A 20,590-nucleotide genomic window follows, 5' to 3' on the forward strand; every position below is an offset into this window, starting at 1 on the left:
GTGTAGGCCAGAGGGGGCACTTCTGTTGGCACACAGAGGGTCTGTTGTGATAGGAACAAAAACCAAAACACCCCCCAATAACATCTACAGTTATGACTGCATGGGTGTTTGCTGTGACTGATGCAAATGGCCATTTTATGGCTGTGTAACCAAGTAGGTCAGTTTTGTGCTGTGACTTGGAGACACCTTCTGTACTACTTTGCTTGATGTTGGCAACATAGGCTCAGTAAGAGGCTTTTCTCAAGTGGACCTTTCTTGCCTGTGTTTGAAATCCATTAGTAGAGCATACTGTGCTGTTAAAGAAAAGGTAGCCAAATACATCTCTGTCTGCCTATAATCCTAGCAGTTGGCAGGTGGTTCAGGAATTCAAGGACAGCCTGGGTTACATAGTTTGAGGTCAGCCTGAGCAACATGGTCAAGACAAACATTAGGGGTTGAAGAGATGGCTCAGCAGTTCAGAGCACTTCTTGCTTTTGCAATGGACTTCAGGTTCGGTTCTCAGCACCCACATAGCAGTTTACAACCACCTGTATTTCCACTTCCAGGGGATCCAGCACCCTTTTCTTGCCTCTGCAGGCACTAATCACACACACACACACAGTACACATACATACGTTCAAGAGAAACACTCATAAAAATAAATCTTAGAGCAACACATAACAACAACGACAAAGAAACACAGAAAAGATGGTGATAACAGCAGCGTGGCTTCAGTGCGAACACATTGAGCAGTTGGCAGGCTAAACGTCAAAGTGGTGCAGTCAGAGAGTGACCAGTGGCTCACAGCTGAAGAAGCAGCTCAGCAATGGAGAGTGACAGACAGACTGAGCCACAGAAGTGACACGGTGAGTGGCCAAGGCTCTAACAGCGGCAGGAGAGAGCCGTGGGAACTGCTGGAAGCCTTGGCAGCAGCAGCAGTGGAGTTGCGAGAGTGACCAAAACCGGAAGTAGCAAAGCCGTGGTAGTGACAGGAGCCAACAGTAGAGCTGTAGCAGAGATGGCTATGACATCAGTGATTACAGAGGTAGACATGGCCTTATGGGTGATGATGGCTAATCTTGATTGCCAAGTACATCTGGAATCAATTGAAGCACATCCAGCTGGGCATACCTGTGATTTTTCTTGATTGGATCATTTGCGGTGGGAAGATCCACCCAAAATCTGGGCCATACCTTCTAATGGCAGCCTGTATAAAAGGACATAGAAGAAGAAAGCTTTGCATTTTACTGACTTGCCTTCACTTGTGCTGGCAAGTTAATCTGTCCTCTTGCTGAGACATTCCTTCACTGGTATTAGAACCTACTAATCAGGAGTCTAACATAGACTGAAGCCCAGCAGCTTTCTAGGACTCCAGCACCAGACTGGGACTCCTGAGACATCCAGTTTCATGGAATGAATGACTGCTGGATCCTTGCCTTTCTGTTGGAAGACATCTATTTTTGGACTGCTTAAACCATAGCTTGTAAGCCACCCTAATAAGTACATGCTCACACTTTTTTTTTAAAAAAAAATCAGTTCTGTTCCTTTAGAGAACCCTGACTAATACATGGACCAAGGGTATTAAGACATTCTAGGCATTAGCACTATAACACTAGCCAGTATCAAGAACTGGAGAATCCTGACTTCCTAGGCCCACACAAAAGCTGTAACACTTGTCGCCATAAGGCTAAGCATCCCAGCACTGCCCAAGGCTCTCATCAGAGTTGTGACACTAGAAGGCACTACCTGCTGCTGCCTCAAGCTATCTGCTGTTGATGCTTACAGCTATCTAATGCCAAGGAGTTCAGAAGCTTCCCATGAGGAGCACGAGAAGCACTAGCTTTACCTTTCCTGCCTGCAATTTCTATCGGGGTAGAGGAAAACTACTCCAGCCACCTGACTGTTACTGAAGAGATTAGGTAGGCGAGTGACTCATGGATCCATAGCCCTTCTGTTGCTTTGTTGAAGGTACTGGCTGCTCTCTACTCCCACCACTTCTTAAGCTTGACTGTTAACACCCCAAAAACCTTTTTAGGCAGATTATTCTGGAGAGAAGAATGAAGGCTGTAAGACTTCGATATTCTGCAAGTTGGAAACAGGTTGGATGGTAGGATGGGCCACGACTCCTGGAAATGATGACATGGGGTATGTGTTTTAAAAGCCCAAGGTAAGTATTTGTGACTTTGGGAGGTTGGAAAGCAAGCTTTTGTGGTTTTAATTGTGCCACCAAGTTGAAGCATGCTTCCAAGGATTTCTGGGATCCAGCAAAGAGTAAGAAGAAACAGGGAAGAATCTTTGTGTTGAGCTTAATAGAGAGCATGCCCTGCTGATGCCTGGTGTTCAGAACAGTGAGAGAACACAGTTCTTTTATGGCACAATTTAAGCACAGTGGGAGCCTGCGAATATCTCCTAGGAATTATAGCTTTGTGCTTTACACTTAGGACTGTGATCCATTTTGAATTGTGAGAGGTACAATGCTTATGTCTAGATTTCTTGCATGTGAATGTCCAATTAGTCTAGCATCATTTTTTGAAAAATATTTCTTCCACTGAATTGCTTTGCTGCTTTGTCAGTGATTACTTGACTCCATTTGTGTGGGTTGATTTATTGGCATCTCTATCCCATCGATCTGTTTGTCCATGCTTTCAGTAGTCCTATGTAATGTTGATTATTCAAACCTTATGGTAAGTCTTGAAATCCCATATCGGTCTTCTAACTTTCTTCTTTAGGATTTTTGGCAATTCTGGCTGTTCTCTCCATAGCCTTAGAAGGGGTGTATTGTTATTCACAAAACAACTTGCTAGGATTCTCATTGGGATTACAGGTCCTGTAAATAAAACTGGGAAGAATTGAGATCGTAACAATAGTGAGTCTGTGCATGAACATAAAAACATCCAGTTATTTAGATCTGCGGGAGTCCAGCTCTCACCTTTTGAAAGGTTCTTAGGTAGAGGAGAGAGGGATAAGAAAATATCAGATAGAAAGAGAGACCTAGACAACGAGAAGAAAGACAGAGATACGAGATAGCTTTGGGAGGGCCTGGGTCAATACCCAACAGCCACTTTATTTATTCAAAAGAGCTTTTTATAATATGCCAAGGGGAGAGGCAAAAGACCTTACCTTTGCAAGATCAAAGCACACCATACAGCCAAGTGTAGACCCTTCCAAACACCTGGTAAACACATCCATGGCCAAATCATCTCCTTACACAGCCCTGCTGGGTAAAGCCAGCTCAGATTCTCTGACACTAAGTTCTCACTAGGAAGTCTCTCTGGGTCTCCACATAGATCTTTGTTTTTTACCAGAGTTTTGAAGAGTTGCTACTGCTATTTTGCAAAGGAGTTGGGTTTTATACATTAGCTTAGTATTCTTTGGATGTTAAAGAGTTTTGTTACCTTTATGTTGCTGAGGCTTCAATCCAGAATGCTATGTTCTGTTCTAATATGAATTTATCTTTCTTCTAGTGTCCTAATGCACATGCTGTCTTGTCTGTTGGTGATACTGATTTTTTAGGGGGCTTCTGTAAAAAGGATTTTTACTGTTGCTTATTCTTTGATGTATTTTATATAGGTAATCTGCCATCTAAGAAGCCAGAGTTTCTTTTTTCCACAGCTATTTATCTCTGTATTTTTTCTTGTCTTATTGTTTTATAGTATCTAGGATTTCTCATCATTAGGTTACATATATTTGTATATAATTAAAACACTTAAAATTTCATATATGTGTACTGTATTTACATTATTTTCCCCCTCTCTCCAACTTCTCTTTGGGCTTTCCAACTCCCTCTTAAATTTATAACCTCTTTTCTTTAATTATTACACACACACACACACACACACACACACACACACACACACACACACGAAGTCCTTGTATACTTTTGTAAATATTCTTTAACAATTTGAGAGTTTTCCTCTGGTCTTAGTTTTCTGATCATTATCAAGAGTGAATTTTGATTTTGTCAAGTGCCTTTTCCTGAATCTGTTGATATCATATGAGTTGTCAAAAATCAGTGAGTTACTTTGCTGTTAGGCACTGGACATTCTCTCTGTAAGAAATTAGTAAGTGAAAATTGGCCTTCTAGCACCCATGGTCAGCTTGTGTTTGATGGTGGCTAGATAAAATAATAAAATTGAGATGTGGAGCATTGTGAGACCTCCTGAGAGACAGGGAGGTGGGGCGGAGGGGAGGTAGGAAGGGGAGGAAAAGAGGGAGGGGGGATGTGTGTGTGTGTGTGTGTGTGTGTGTGTGTGTGTGTGTGTGTGTGTGGTGGGGTTGTATGTGTATATGGGCACTCGTGTGTAGGCCAGAGGTCAATGTCAGGTATCTTCTTCTCATGCTCTGCACTCTATTTTTTGAGACAGGGTCTCTCACTGAACTGGAGTTTACGGTTTCAGCTAGACTGACTGGCAGCAAGCATGAGGGTCTCCCTATAGAAGTACACACAATTTGTAGTATATGCAGCCATGCCTGGGTTTTGTGTGGGTCCTAGAGACCTGAGCACAGGTCCTAATGCTTGTGTAGCAAACACTTTCCTGACTGACCTTTCTCTCTGAATAAAACGGATTGACTGAGGCTAAGGGCTTGTTTTATGCTCTTCATCTTCCATTTTCTTTGTTCCTGAATTAATTTAGGGGCAACTTTAGTTACTTCCTAATATTCAAAACCCTTCAAAGCCCGAGTCCATTTGAACTTACTATGTAGACCAGGCTGCCCTCAAACTCATAGAGCTCTTCCAGCCTCTGCTTCCTGACTGCCATGCCCAGCTAGGATATTCTTTACGAGGAGATCTGTTTCCAGAAATGGGTTGTCCCTCTGTCACTCCCTCCTCTCAGCAGTGGCTGTTAAGAGACCATAGAGAAGGAAGAAAGGTTCCCTGGGGAGTGGGCTAGAGAGAACTTGCCTTTTTTATCTTTAAACCAGTCTATGGAAGTGTTGGGCCTACACCTTTAACTGACAGCTTAGGCAGAGGTTGGCTTTTCTCTTCTCCCTATTAATTTCTCACAGACAGGATGTCTAATGAGGACTGAGGTGCACAGCTTGCCTTTGCTTTATTTTTCTGTGTCAGAGCATGTCAGTCAGAGAAGAATATTGTGGGCATAACAAAGATTTTCAGTATCTTAAGGCCAGGCTTTATGAACCTTAAAATTGCATATGGAAAAGGCCCTCATTACTAATTGCCTGTCTGAATCATTTGTGTGATATAGTAGATTGGGGCTTCTTAAGCCTTTTGCTCTTGTGGCCCCTCTTCCTCCCTCCCTCCTTTCCCATCTCCCCTCCGCCCCACCTCCCTGTCTCTCAGGAGGTCTCACAAAGCTCCACATCTCAATTTTATTATTTTATCTAGCCACCATCAAACACAAGCTGACCATGGGTGCTAGAAGGCCAATTTTCACTTATTAATTTCTTACAGAGAGGATGTCCAGGATTTTTTTATGTGATCTTCAGTATAAGTATATACAAAATAGGTAGATAAATAAATTACTTACTGATAATCATGAAAAGCATTTCAAACCATTATTTGGTATACATAAAATTTGACCATTTAAGATGAGATCAAACTTGCATACTAATAAAATATCTGTGCTTGGCATTTTTGTGTAAAGAGCTAAATATTTCTGATATTCAGTATTGCAGAGTGCAGAGAATCTTTAGCATTTTTCAGAGTTGGTTGATACTGTGATTTTATTATTGTTAATGCTGAGAATACCACTACATATAAATATGTAACACAAAATGGCAGAAGTATAGTTGGGCCTTTATAGAAATAGTTGGAAATTCTGGCCTAATCCCAAGCCAAACTTCATTAATTAATATTTATGAAGAAGTTAGCAACTAAACAAAGCAGTTTTAAAAATCAAGCATCCTAACACTATACATTTCAAAAACATATTAATACTTTAATACTTATGTGCCAAGGAACGATGGTAGGAAAATATTGGAAGTCTTTGTCTTGTAGTTAAGCCATTGTCTGTCTATAAGAGCAGAACACGAGTACTGCAGGTTGGAACATACAGCACTTTCAGTCTGAGACAAGGTGTTTCAGGCAGTGTTCATTGGCATCGCATAGTCTGAAAGCATGCGCAGTATGAAGGGCATGTGTTACATATTCAGAACCAAGGATACAGTGAATTCCTCCAGCTCAGGTGGCCTCTGATTCATTATGATTTGATTTTGAATTACTTTTTAGTCATTGCTTGCTCAGAAACTTTTTGGTATTACCAGTTTTTCATAGCTCACCCATGCACCTCATATTGGGTAACAATCCAGCTTAGGAAGCTAAAGATTAATAATGTTGCTAGCCTTTAGGGGTGTGTGGACATAGTGACTATGGCCAGCAAGTGCTCACTTTCACTTTTGTCTTACTCATGCACAAGCTTGTACTTGAGGTGACTTGCTCATATTTATTTATTTTTACGAGACTGTAGTGAGAAGGCTTATATTTTAAAAAAAGAGTCAAAGTCTTAGAGAATAGGCATGACAGACATAGTACAGGAAGAGTCTGAGTATCGGCTGGGAGAGACAGTACTGTTTTACAATCTATATAGGATCTGTCCTGGTTTAATCTTTTGTTGAGTTTCATATTTTAGAAATTAATCATATGTACTCATAGGCCACACATTATGAGGCATTTGTCTGGAGTCTATCTCTTCATAGTAGAGTGAGTTGAAATTTGTCAGATTGATATATTTTTATACTAAAGAAATAGTAGCTCATTAATTCCTAAAACATTTATATGAGAACATCAGCAATAATAAATTTCAAAAAAGGCTGGGTGTGGTGGCTCACACTTTTAATCCCAGCACTTGAGAGACAGAGACATGCAGATCTCTATGAGTTTGAGACCATCTTGGTTAGGGCTACATAATGAATCCCTTTCTCAAAAACAAAACAAGAGAAAAACAAAAAGATGTTTTAAGTGACCATTTTTAGCTATGCTATCCTAATCAACTAGAAAAGTTCAGAGTCTGGCTCATAACTATTAGTCCCCTGATTACAACTCAACTAAGCATTGTTGACATAGGATTCTAATGCTTTAGGAATCTTAAATTGTTCACTGTTCAAAAGGATGGTCACAGTACTTCCCAATAAACTTACTATTGACACAGGGATAGCAATTTGCTTTCATATCTGTATATGGGTCATAACTCTTTAAAAATGTTTTTCATTAGTAACTTGACAGTTGTTTTTATGCACTTGTTTCTATTTATTTGACCACAATTTTATTGAAATATATTTTATTGCATTAAAATATACCTTTTTTACAGTATAATCACACACAAAAACATAGTCCTGTAAATAAATGTGATATTTTACTTCCTTTCTAATTTGAATTGTTTCCTTTCTCCTTCTTATATTTTTTCCCTGATAGTATAAGACAGAGTGTTGATGCTTAGAAGTTAGTGCCTCCCCCTTTACTTTCCCTGTGCTTCCCTGGTAACCCTCAACACTCACACACTTGCACTACAGAGTAATTAAAGCCTGCTAAATTCAGTATACCCGTGGGACATTTATTTTCACTGTGAATATTGGTTATCTTTTTTTTTTTTTTTGAGGCAGGGTCTAATGTAGCCCAGATGGGCTTTGAACTCACTATGTAGCCCTAGGATGACCTTGAAGTTCTATTCCCGCTGTCTCTAACTTCCTGAGTACTGAGGGTGTGAGTGTACCATCACACCTGTCTTATGTGGTGCTAGGGACTGAACTCGGGGCTTTGTGCAGACTTGGCAGACACCCTGACAACTAAGCTACATCCCTAGCCCTGGTTATTTTTGTAACTAGATAAGGCAATATCATTTACTTTTAAAAGAACTCCAACTAAAATAAAAACAATTTTTAAGATATAATTCATATCAAGTAATACAGCTTAAGAATTTTTTTTTTTTTAAGAAAGAACATATCTTCGGGTGACTGTAGAACATTCAGAGTCCATCAGTTTTGAGTTTTTGGGGGTTTCTTTCATCCTCCTCTTTCCTGGCAAGTGTAGGTTTCTGAGAATAGGGCATTTTAGTAGTCATGTTCCAAGCAACATCAGCCCCAGAAGTAACTGCCAGGGCAATTTGCTGAGTAGTTCATTTTAGTAGTAGTTGGCATCTTTGACCCAGACTAAAATCCATGGTGCAGAATTGGTCTTTCCATTGGAAGAGTGAGCTGGGGTGAAGACAACACCTCAGCTGAAGATCTTTGTGGGCAGAGCATCTCCATGGATGAACTGGATTCTGTCCCCCTGAAGGCATTCTATACCATAGAGGAAACAGCAGTGACCTCTGTTGGAAACAGCTTACCTTCCCGTTTCTTCTCAAGGGCACAATACTGTCAGTGCACTGAGCTGCACAAAGTCAAAGCTGCTTGTAAAAGGAAATCTCTTCAGGGACTTCACAGCCTGAAGAAGCACTGTTTTACACAACATGCAGTAATGTAAGAGTAGGCATAGCTTGATCTCAACATTGGTGAGTTATACGTCCTGTTCATTACCAAAGCTGCCGCTCAAAAACTGAATTAAATGTTCATCAGCTTTATATTAAATTTTTTGTTTTTCATCCAGTTTGATTCTTGTTTTCTATAGGATTATCTCTGACTCACTGCACTCGAGTTTGGGAAAATATTAGAAATGTGTGTGCTTTTTTTTAAATGGAATGTACCAGCAGTAATTTTATTTTCAGTATGAATATTGGTTATCTTAATAATTAGAAAAACAAAATTTATTAAAAAAAAACCTCCCAGCTATGTTAGAAAAAATTTTTAAATTTTTAGTTATTTATTTTATGTTCCAACCACAGTTTCTCCTCCCTCCTCTCCTCCCAGTCCCTCCCCCGTACCACCCTTCTACCCCTCTAATCCTCTCCTTCTCCATTTCTATTCAGAAAATGGCAGACCTTCCATGGATATCAACAAAACACAGCATATCAAGTTGCATTAAGACTAAGTATCTCACCTTGTATTAAGGCTGAGCAAGGCAACCCAGTATGAAGAATAGGGTCCCAAAAGCCAGCAAGAGTCAAAGACAGTCCCTGTCCCACTGTTAGGAGTCCCACAAGAAGACCAAGCTACACAACTGTCACATATATGCAGAGGGCTTAGATCAGTCCCAGGCAGGCTCCCTGGTGGGTGGCTCAGTCTCTGTGAGCCCCTATGAGCCCAGGTTAGTTGATTCTGTGGGTTTTCTAGTGACGTTCTTGACCCCTCCGGCTCCTACAATCTTTCTCCCTCTCTTCAGCAGGATTCCCTGAGCTCGGTCTAATGCTTGCCTGTGGGTCTCTGCATCTGTAGAAATAATTTTTAAAAGGCATAAAATATTGTCTGGATGCATGGTTGACTTTTATAGATTTGGAACTAGTGATTATTGGATATAGATTAGTAAAGATTTCATTCTACTTATTTGTGTTCTAGAGAGATCCACTTTATGTATATTTATATAAAAAGAACAAGTCATTGCATTTGAGTTTTTCCACACATTTAGTTGTCAGGTATGGTGTATTTAAACACTGATACTTAAATAAGAAATTATGTCTCTGCTTACCAAGGAATGGTTAGAACTTAACTGACAAAATTCCAAGGGAAATTAGCTTTGGCTTTAATTAAAAACAAGCTTTTGAACATATTTTCAAGTATGTAGTTGGAAGGATGAAGGACTGATGTCATTCCTAGAGGTTCTTAGCACACAGTCCTAGTGCCTTGGCACTCCTGTGGGAGTGCTCCTCAGGTTTGTCCTTTGCCTCAGTACCAGCTGCAAGGCTTCTGTCAGCTTCCTTCCATACAAAAATACTTTCTTTTTCTATATTAAAGTAGAATTTCCAAGAAATTAAAAATGCAACTCATGTAAACTAGAAATCACACCTAGGATCTTAAACTTGTTAATTACTGAAGGAAGCAGGAAGGTAACAAAGGTTGTTCTGAGACAGCTGGAATATCTAGATTCTCATTGGAGTTTGAACTAAGGTTCAAGTCAGTACTAGTTACATTTAAAGCACTGCTTTCACAGCCTTGATGCAGGGGGAGGGCCTTGGACCTGCCTTATCTGAAATGTTCTAGGCTTTGCTTTTTCCCCATGGGAGGCCTACCTTTTCAGAGGAGGGGATGGGGAGTGGGCTGTGGGGGAAGGCTGGGGAGAGGGCGGGAAGAGTGATGAAGGAGGGATCTGTTGTTGATATGTGGAATGAATGAAAAATTTCTTAATAAAACAAACAGACAAAAAAACAAAAATCCCCACTGGTTAAGGATTAACACAACAGTAAATTCTTTCTTGGGTGTTATCTTTTCTATAAGAAAGAAAGTACTTGTATCACAACTAAACAAAAGTGTACAGGTTACTATACAAGTTCAACAAGTCTAGAAAACTTAGTAGTAAACAACTGAACAGATTATAATTTTCTTGAATAAATAATCATTGGAGTAGTTTGATATCATAAGACATTGGAAGAACATTCCACCTGTCTTTTTGCCTTATCAAATTTTAAGTAATTTTTCTTAATATCTTATCTCTCCCTTTAAAAATCTTTCTTTATCAAGACATTTACTTTAAATTCAGATTAATTTATTTTCAGGTAGCTAATGAAAAAGTATCTCCATGCTTAAAATCCTAGAATTTTAGAGGCTGAGGCAGGAGCTTTACTTTAGGTTCAAGGCCAGCCTGGGTTACATACTGAATTTTATGGAAGCCTTAGTTATAGAATGAGACTCTGTCTCAAAACCAAGAAACACACACACACGTTTTAGCCGATATAAACAATGAAAAATGATATTATGGGGCAATCTCATGGCAAAGATTAGAAGATTAAAAAATACTCATGTGAGGACTTTTATAGATTGAATGAACTTGAACACCTCGATGGCAGGCTTTGCTTCTGATTCTTTTTATTCCATGTTGAATTCCCAGTGCCTAATTTAGCACTGAAATGCATTTAAAGAACTGAGTGTCCTTTGAGTGACAATGACTGAATTAATATTTCAAATGGGAAAATCCTCAAAATTACTACTGCAATTGCCTGGATTTGGCAATTCTTTGCCTCAGCCTCCCAAGTGCTGGGATTATGGACGTGTGGCACTATACCTAGCCTTTGCCATCATTTTTAGTGTTCTTCTCTTTATTCTTTCTGTATCCAACTTAACTCCTATTTCCTTTTCTGTCCTTCCATCCTTTTGGGAATTCCCCTGTCCAGCGTTATTGTACATTATGAGATAGCCACTACAATCAAGCTGATAACATACCCAGCACTTTATATAACTAGCTGTCTTAGTGTTTGTATTGCTGTGATGAAACACCATAACTAAAAGGGAAGTTGGGAAGGAAATGGTTTATTTGGCTTACACTTCCATATTACTGTTGATCATCGAAGGAAGTCAGGACAGGAACTCAAGCAAGGCTGGAATCTGGAGACAGGATCTGATGTGAAGCCAAAGAGGAGTGCCGCTTACCGACTTTCTTCCCCTGGCTTGCTCAGCTTGCTTTCTTATAGAACTCGACCACCAGCCAAGAGATGACATCACCCACCATCGGCTAGGCCCTCCCTCATTGATCACTAGTTGAGAAAATGCCTTACATCTGGCTCTCATGGAAGCATTTCCTTAACTGAGGCTCCTTTCTCTCTGGTGACTCTAGCTTGTGTCAAGTTGACACACAAAACCAGCTAGTGCATTTTTATATTTTGGTGTGTAGTAAGAACACTGAAAGTCTGCACTTGTAGCAGATTTCAAGTTATGATGGCAGTATCATTAAATATAGGAATGGTGCTATACCTTCAGGATTTATTCATTTTGTATAAGTAATACTTTATATCCTTTTATCAACAACACCCTACTTGCCTTTGGTATTCACCATTCTCTTGTCTATTTCAATGCATGTGATTTTGAATTTCATTTGTATTTGAGATAAATACAATTTTGTCTTTCTGTGTCTGGCTTACTTCACTGCTGCATGATTCTCAACAGACAAGATAATGGAACCAACCTACATGCCTGTCAAAGAAGAAATGGATAAATAAAATATTGTTAACATAAATATAATGTAGTAGTCACCATAATAAGAAGGAAATTCTGTCATTTATAACATAGATAAACCTATCTATGATCATGGAATGCGTATGTTCTTTCTAGATATTTATTTTATTAACTTTGAGTGCAATAGACCTAGCAGTTGGGATTTCTGGGCTTTATGATAATTCTAAGTTTTGTATGGAGACGCCGTACTGTTTTCTGTAACAGTATGTATCCTCGCTAACAGCTAACAGCATTTAACTAGAGCTTTCTCAGCATCCTCATCAACACTTGTTATCTTCTGCTTTTTAGTGGTAGTACTCTTTTTTCTTCTTCTTTTTTTTTTTTTGGTTTTTCGAGACAGGGTTTCTCTGTGTAGTTTTGGTGCCTGTCCTGGATCTTGCTCTGTAGACCAGGCTGGCCTCGAACTTACAAAGATCCATCTGGCTCTGCCTCCCGAGTGCTGGGATTAAAGGCATGCGCCACCACTTCCCGGCGGTAGTACTCTTAACAGGTGTGTTGTCACACTCATGGTGCTTTTGACTTTCATTTTCCTACGTATCACTGATTTGAGCACCTTTTCATACATCTGGGCATTAGTTTTATTTCTTCTTTTGTCTAAGTGTCTAAATGTCTAAATTTAGCCTTCTACCCATTTTAGCATCAGGTTGTTTGTCTTCTTTCTTGTTGAGTTCTTAATTCCTTATATACTTCCAATATCTCCTCATTCTTTAAGTTTCCTTTTCATTCTGGGTTTTGCTTTTTGGGTACTCTAGCTTCATGCTTGTTTATTTTTGCTTTTGTTACTTTTACTTTTGGTGTAATATCAAAAGCCCATTACTCAAACCATTTTCAAGAATTGTTTCCCTCTAGTAGTTTTATAGTTTTGGTCTTATATTTTGAGATTTAATATAAATCTGTATTTATAAATTTTGACTTGACTTGCTTTTAGTTTGGTTTGGGGTAGATTGTTATTTTTCTGCATGTGGATCCCCATTTTCCTAATACCACTTATTAAAGAGATTAGCCTTTTCTTTTAATTTAATTATTATGTTTTTACAATTTTATACATGAGTACTGTATATTATTTCCACCCCTACCTTTCCCAGTTCCAGCTCTTCCTGTGTCTGCTCTCCCTCTCAAAATCATGACCTTACACACACACACACACACACACACACACACACACACACACACGGAGCCCATTTAGTACTGTTCTTTGTATATGTGTTTAGAAATGACCATTTGGGATTAGGTAATCTATCAGGGAGCTCATTCCTGGAGAAAACTGATTCTCCTTTTCTCAACAGCCATTGATTGCCCATAGCCCTTGATCTAAAGGTGGAACCTTCATTATGCCAGTTTTATGTAGGCAACTATGTTGTTGTTGAGAGTTTATAAATGTAGCTTTACTCACTTGACTATCATGTCTGGAAGACACTATCTAGCACAAGCCATCCTAGTTATCTGTTCCTTACAATCAGCTCCCTCTTCAGTAACATTCTTTGAGCCTTAGGTATACAGGTTGTATTATGTCAATTAGAGCTAGGCACCCTGAGCTCACTTATTCTTTGCAATGTGACCAGTTGTTGATTTCTTTAGTAGCTTCTATCTGCTGCAAAAAGAAGCTTAACTTTGGTGAGAGGTGAGAGTTCCTTTATTGTGGTTTTAAAATAAGTATTCAGATATTAAGTTAAATATTTATTATTTAGGAAAATAGCAGTAGTAGCTTCTCTTCTAGAGTCTTTGGCCTCTCTAGTCATGGGTGGTTGACTAGGTGTATAGTACCCGGCATGAGAGACTACCTTTTTCTTTATTGTGTATTCTTGGCCTCCTAGACAAAGATCAGTTGACAGTAAAAATGAGGATTTATATCTGTATTGAATATTATGTTTCATTAGTCCCTGTGTATGTTTTTATGCTGGCACCATACTATTTTGATTATCACAGCTATAGCTCTGGAAAATCATTGAAATGAGGAAGTGTAATGGCTTTAGCTTTTTATTTTTGCTGAGGTTGCTTGGACTTTTCAGGATCTTTTGTAATGACTGCCTTAGAGGTATAAGCTATAGAGGTATAGGGTAGTCATTTCCTGACTTTGCAGCTCCAACTCTAGAAGTCCTTCTGGTCCTCTATACTTGGACAGTCCAGGAAGCCTCTTTCACCCTCTTAGCACATGTATTATTCTTAGCTTTTCTCTTTTACTATAGACATGCTTAGCACATGTAGTATTCTCAGCTTTTAATATAGATATGATATGACCCACATATTGATAATTATAACTTATTTTTGATTGAATTACTGTTTTAGAATATGCAGGATTTGAAAACTAGACATAGTGGGTCTGGATGTTGTTTTCACCTGCCATATCATTTTCCAGAACAGGCTATAAGCACTTTACCAGCAGTGTGCCACTTAACACTGTAAAACTCACCATCATTTGTGGAATCATGGCAAAAATAAATGTTACTAATTTGTTGTAAAATCACCACCTTGTGTTACTTTTGGTTTTCATTTCCCAAACGCCTATGATAATTTTTTTTCAGTTTGTTTTAGCTCAACTTTTTGAGACATGGTTTCTCTGTCATGTAGCCCTGATTGTCTTGTGTAGAACTCTCTGTGGCTGTAACTCACAGATATCCTCCTGTTCCATGGGCTCTGAAATACAGAATAATTTTATTTTATAGTTCTCAATGCATAGGTCCTATATACTTAAATTTTACTTGAAGAATATTTTCTTGACTAATATGGCAATTAAGAAAAAAGGAATTACCTAGAAATAAGCTTTTTAAATATAATATTAAGAAGCAAAATGTTCTTTGACGTTGGTTTTTCAAAGCAGGGGGAAGAAATGATAAAAGATAAAGATGAGATTATTTGAAAAGTAGTTCCTTTTCTCTCATATAGCTTGACTTCTCTCAGTAAAATTTCACCTTCTCTTAGTGCTTCTCTTATGATCAAGTCTTTGCTTCTCTTTGTTCAGGAAGAGGTAATGATGATGAATCTGATTCAGACGACCTGAATTTCCAGAAGTCTTTGCCTTCATCAAGTCAGAGAAAGACACCTACAAAAAAGGTATAACTACAAGGGGAGCATTCTCTGCTAACTAATGGTGGTGGTACTTAGATCATTGGCTTCACTCTTGTAGGAATAGGTGTTTATTTAGTTTTTCTCACAACACTTATGTCCTATTTAAAAAGAATATTTCTGATACTAAAAGTGACCAAAATAGAGATTGAGAAGACTGGCGGTTGTAGCCAGAGTTTCCTGTGTCCTCCTGGCTCCTGAAGCCACTCAGACCCAATCAAACACACAGAGACTTATATTACTTATAAACTGTATGGCCTAATGGCTCAGGCTTCTTGCTAGCTAGATCTTATATCTTAAATTAACCCATTTCTATAAATCTATACTTTGCCATGTGGCTGGTGGCTTTCCGGTATCTTTACCTCTTACTTCTCATGGTGGTGGCAGCTGGCAGCATTTCCTGACTTAGCCTTCCACTTCCCAGCATTCTCTTCTCTCCTTATCCCACCAATACTGTACTTCCTGCCTGGCTATTGTTCAATCAGCATTTTATTTATCAATCAATTAGAGCAACACATTCACAGCATACAGAAAAACATTCCCAGCACTTTCCCTTTTCTTTTTTTCAAAAAGGAAGGTTTTAACTTTAACATAGTAAAATTACATATAACAAAACAATTACAGTTACAATATCTAGTCTATTTATAATATCTAGTCTATTTGTATTTGGGAAATTTAAAGAAGATATCCTATCTATCCTATATTTGTGAGTCTAAAGTTTTATATCTACCTTATTTCTTATCATAACCAAGAAAAATCATAATTATAACAATCTAGTCTTCAACTACATCAAAGGCCTCAGAAGGATATAATATTACCTGAGAAATGGGAAATGGATGCAAGCAATTTTCGGGAGTCTTGCGAGAGTAGACAGAGACAGCTGGCAGCCTGGACAGTCATCCGAAGTTCCTCTGTAAAGTTGGGGCATCTGTCTTCAGCCCACAGGCCTAGAGTCTCTCAGTCCTATCTGTGTACTGTAGAATGTCTGGCAGTTTCCTCTGTGAATCAGGAACCTGAAGGACCATTTCACTAAGCAAAGTTCAGTGGTCATCTTCCTATGGGTCCTGCATGTCCAGTCAATCAAGCAGTCGAGGCAAGAACAGTTTCTTGCCCAAATGGCTATTTTTGCCAAGAAGAAGATAAACTCCATATAGAGTGTCTTCAATGCCCATCCTCCTCTCTGAAGTAAATCGGTGCAGCCAGGAGCAGACATGTCTCACTGTACAGAAAGTCTAAATTTTTAAAACATTTAAATTATATCTATGTATACCTAGAAAACTTAACATGACTATAAGTTTGACTATCATAGAAGACTAATCATTAATCTATATTTCTTAATTATCCATTGCAATTTCAAATGAGCTGTACAAACAAAATACCTTAAACAAGAGTAGAAATATACATACAGTATAACAAAATTAAGTTTAAACTTGTATCAATAAACTAAAATCTATACCAATGTAAAATATTTTAAACAAGTTGCTCTTTAAAAGTAGGTTCAATAATCTACCCTTTTATCCTATCATATCTAAACTATCCCCTTTTCTTCTTTAGAAAGAGATTCCATTTATAATCAACCTGCTTTAAATAAAAATATAAGTTTTTCTCTGTCTGATACCAGAGGGCTCTTCAGATATGGGACACAAGAATCTCTCAACCTTTTTTTTTTTTTTTTTTTTTTTTTTTTTAAAGGAATATGCTTGGGTTTAGAGAAGGAGTTGAGCCAATTCTGTCTCCAAAGCCAGCTTGGTATATTTGGGAATTTGGGTGTAGTTTCTCATATTACTTCCTGCTGGATGAGGGTGCTGTATTCTCATGGGGACATGAAGAAAATTTTAGACTTATGGGGTAGTCCATGATGCTGTATTGTCTGAGCCAGTTGCCTTGAATCCATTCTGGATGTTGGGTATTCTGGGCCATGGTGTCATTGGAGACCTTTCAGGGGGTGTTGGTTAGTCAAACCTGATGTATCTTAATCTGGAACAAATCCATAGCATCTTGCTTTCTATGGAAACAAAAGCAGGGCCTCTTTTCCAAAGCAACATATCCTTAGATCCAAATTTTGAAATCAAGATACCTTTAAAATATACATACTGGTTTAACTCAGCAGTCTTTACAATCAAATGTCTTTCTGCAATTCAAACTCCCAAAGACAACACAATCCAGATTCTCTGTGTGATATCCATCTTTACATGGCTTATTTTTTTATATTACTTTTATTTTCTCTTTAAAGACTTTATTTTTTAAAACTATCTATTTCTTTATATAACTGTATATATTACTTTTTGTCTCTCTTTCAAGCCTACATACATTTTTACACACATTGTAAATTATTCCATCTGAATCTGTCTTATTGTGAACCTCTTGCTTTAACTGCAGCATTACTAAGACTGAAACGGCTGCAGTGGCTGCTGGCTCCACCCAGGTGGGCCTCAGCTTTCCAACATCGCGGAACTATGTTTACGCCAGCTTTGGGGGAACCATGTTCACTACTGGACTCTGGGAGGCAGTGGGTCTATGCCTCTATCAAAGCAGTGTGTAGCCCAGAAACCTTTTTTCCCCCCTATACTAGCAAAGGCTAAATCTACCACAAACTATAATGTGTGGCTTGCAGATGCCTCATTCCTGCCATGCTATAGGTCAAGCCCACACGCCATGAACCCACCATAGAGTAGCTCAAGCCCGCAGGCTGCTGCTAGCTTGAGAGTGACAACTAGGAAGCTGTTTTTTAGCTCCTTTTAGAATCCTCTTTCTCAGGTTTTAGGTGGAAATTTGTGCTCCATGTTGGACGCCATTTGTAGCTGGAGTTTCCTGTGTCCACCTGGCTCCTGCAGCTGCTCAGACCCAATTAAACACACAGAGACTTATATTACTTATAAACTGTATGGCCTAATGGCTCAGGCTTCTTGCTAGCTAGAACTTATATCTTAAACTAACCCATTTCTATAAATCTATACCTTGCCGTGTGGCTGGTGGCATCTCCTGACTCAGCCTTCCACTTCCCAGCATTATCCTCTCTCCTTATCTTGCCTGTATTTCCTGCCTGGCTACTGGCTAATCAGCATTTTATTTATCAATCAATCAGAGCAACACTTTCACAGCATACAGAAAGACATCCCCAGCAGGAGGGTTTTGTTTTTGCCAATCTAAAGGAAACTACTTTCATTGTTGCCCTGGAAATTTTACTTGTTTTGACATTCACACCATTTTGTGTTACTACGAGGTACAAAATAAAAATGAAATATGAAGCACACTTAGATACATTGATGTTAAATTTTTATTAATAGGAACAATATGGTATATTATCTTCAAATTTTAGAAAGACAATGTTACAAAGAATCTAGCAAGATCAGTATTCTTAGCATACTGTCTTCCTTGGGGAGCTGCTGCCAGGCTTAGCACAAAGAGGGAAGTGTATTTTAAGCTTATAGAGTCTTGCTAGAGAATTAAGACTTGTGTCTATATATCCTCCTAACTCACTGTGCTAGCCGCATTTTCTTTTTCTCTTATCCAATCAACTGGAGCTTGGGGACTTTGATGATGGTGCTGCCCCCTCTTTCATCTCCTAGAAGTTCCAGCAGAAATAGAAAGATCTGTACCATGAGCAAGTACTTCTCTTCACACTTCCCATCCATTTCTTTCACACTTCTGCTTCTACCTCAGGCTGACAAGAGTGCTGCTTTAAAGAGTGATGCAGCTTGGTTGTAGTCTGTAGTGTTGTCTACCCTTCCATTATATGTGAGGTAGATACATCAAGGTCATCATCACATCTGGCTTGGAATCTCTATCTTAGTGTAGTGTTTCCTCTAGCAAGCCTCCATGTCCTAATTGTTCCATAACTTCCCCAATCAGCACTATCAACTAGGGACCAAGTGTTCAGATACATGAGCCTGTGAGGACATTTCTCATTCAAGCTACCATACCAGCAACCATTTAACTACCTATAGATCCTCATGGAGGGGTGGGACCTTGTGAAGCTCACACCCCTAGTTAAAGTTAACTGCCTAAAATCCTCAGGGAGGGGCTGGAGAGATAGCTCAGAGTTAAGAGTCCTGATTGCTTTTACAGAGGACCTGGGTTCAATTCCTAGCACCCACATGGCAACTCACAGCTGCCTGTAACTCCAGTTCCAGGGTACCTGACACCCATGGCAAAACACTAATGCACATAAAATAAAAATAAATAAATTAAAAAATCAACCCCCCTTAAAATTTTCAGGGAAGGTGAACCTTGTTGTAACTTCCTCTCCCATGACAGGATGCTGAGTGTCCACTCTTGTGCAGGTTATTATAGTTGCTGTGAGTTCAAGAGTGCCATGTCTGTGTCATGCCCAGGAGACAGTGCTCTACATGGATTACTCCTATCTTCTGGTTCTTTCTGTCCTGTCTACTACAATGTTTCACTCCCCAAGTGTTAGAGAATATTGTGATATAAAAGTCCCATTTATGGTTAAACATTCAACAGTCACTTACTCTTAGCACTTTGGCCAGTTATGAGTCTCTGCTATTTTTATTGCTCATTGCAAAAAATGAAGCTTCTCTGACCAAATACAACAGCAACACTAATATATGGGAAGAAACACAATTATTGAGAAGATAATTTGATGAACACATTGTAGACACTTATCAAAGCAGTAGCTGTAGCTTCCTTAGTAGGGTCTATGACTTCCTCAGCCACAGGCTTTTGACCAGGTTTATGAAAATAGAATTGTTCCTATGGAGTAGGCTTTAGTCCTAATTAGTAAGTGGTTAGCTGCCCCAGACTTGCCACTGCTGTACCAGTGGACACATCTTGACTGACCGATCAGAAGAATAGCATGTGGTGTCTGTGGCTCAGCAAGATTATTGATGGCATCCCTCCCCAGCATGCTCATTATACTTTTCTAGCATTGTGAGGGCTAACCAGCAGGTAGCTTCCATCTCAGCTTGATTTCTGTCTGTCTTAAAACCAGAGCATTACTTTCTTAGCAAGAGACACTAGTGTCTTCTACTGTCTAGTTGCAGTGAGCAACCAGCCACAGTGGCGATCGCCTGTATTGTTTTAGGGTCTCAGGAACATCCCTTAACAACAGCTTGTAGGGAAGTAGCCCAGCCCTGGCACTGGCATCATTCAATAGCTGGTTTCTGGGATCAATTTTAGCCATCCATACAGGATACTTCTGTTCAAACTCTTGCTGTTGTTTTTTTTAAAAAAATTGTTTTAAAAATTAGCTTTATATAACTTTGATTCCTGTGTACATTTTTATTTTGAAACAGGGTCTCCCTATGTAGCATAGGCTGGCTTTGAACTCATGATTCTCCTTGCTTCCCATCTCCTATATACTAGAATTATAGGCATGTACCACCATGTCAAACTTGGCTCTTTCTAAAATGGAATATGTTTTGTGACTCAATTTTTGTTTATCTTGTCAAATTTTATGGCATTGTTTACCTAAGAAGAGTTTTGATATGTTTCCTACTTCTAAGTAATATCTCATAACATTCCTGGATGGCTTTTGGAATATATAAGGGGAGATTAACTAATTTTAACAGAATTTACTTAACTTACATTT

The 20,590-nt window shown here is 38.9% G+C and overlaps 1 protein-coding gene across 1 annotated transcript in view; it reads left to right on the forward strand.

The window, feature by feature from the left end:
- Ptpn20 (protein tyrosine phosphatase non-receptor type 20) overlaps positions 1-20,590 on the forward strand; it is an 89,124-nt gene that overhangs the window by 11,874 nt on the left and 56,660 nt on the right. Inside the window, exon 2 of the mRNA XM_059274132.1 lies at positions 14,936-15,027. Coding sequence (XP_059130115.1) covers positions 14,936-15,027 — 92 coding nt within the window. The remainder of the gene's footprint in view (positions 1-14,935; positions 15,028-20,590) is intronic.

The sequence above is a fragment of the Peromyscus eremicus genome, chromosome 9 (genome assembly GCF_949786415.1).
Source record: "Peromyscus eremicus chromosome 9, PerEre_H2_v1, whole genome shotgun sequence".
Lineage (NCBI taxonomy): Eukaryota > Metazoa > Chordata > Mammalia > Rodentia > Cricetidae > Peromyscus > Peromyscus eremicus.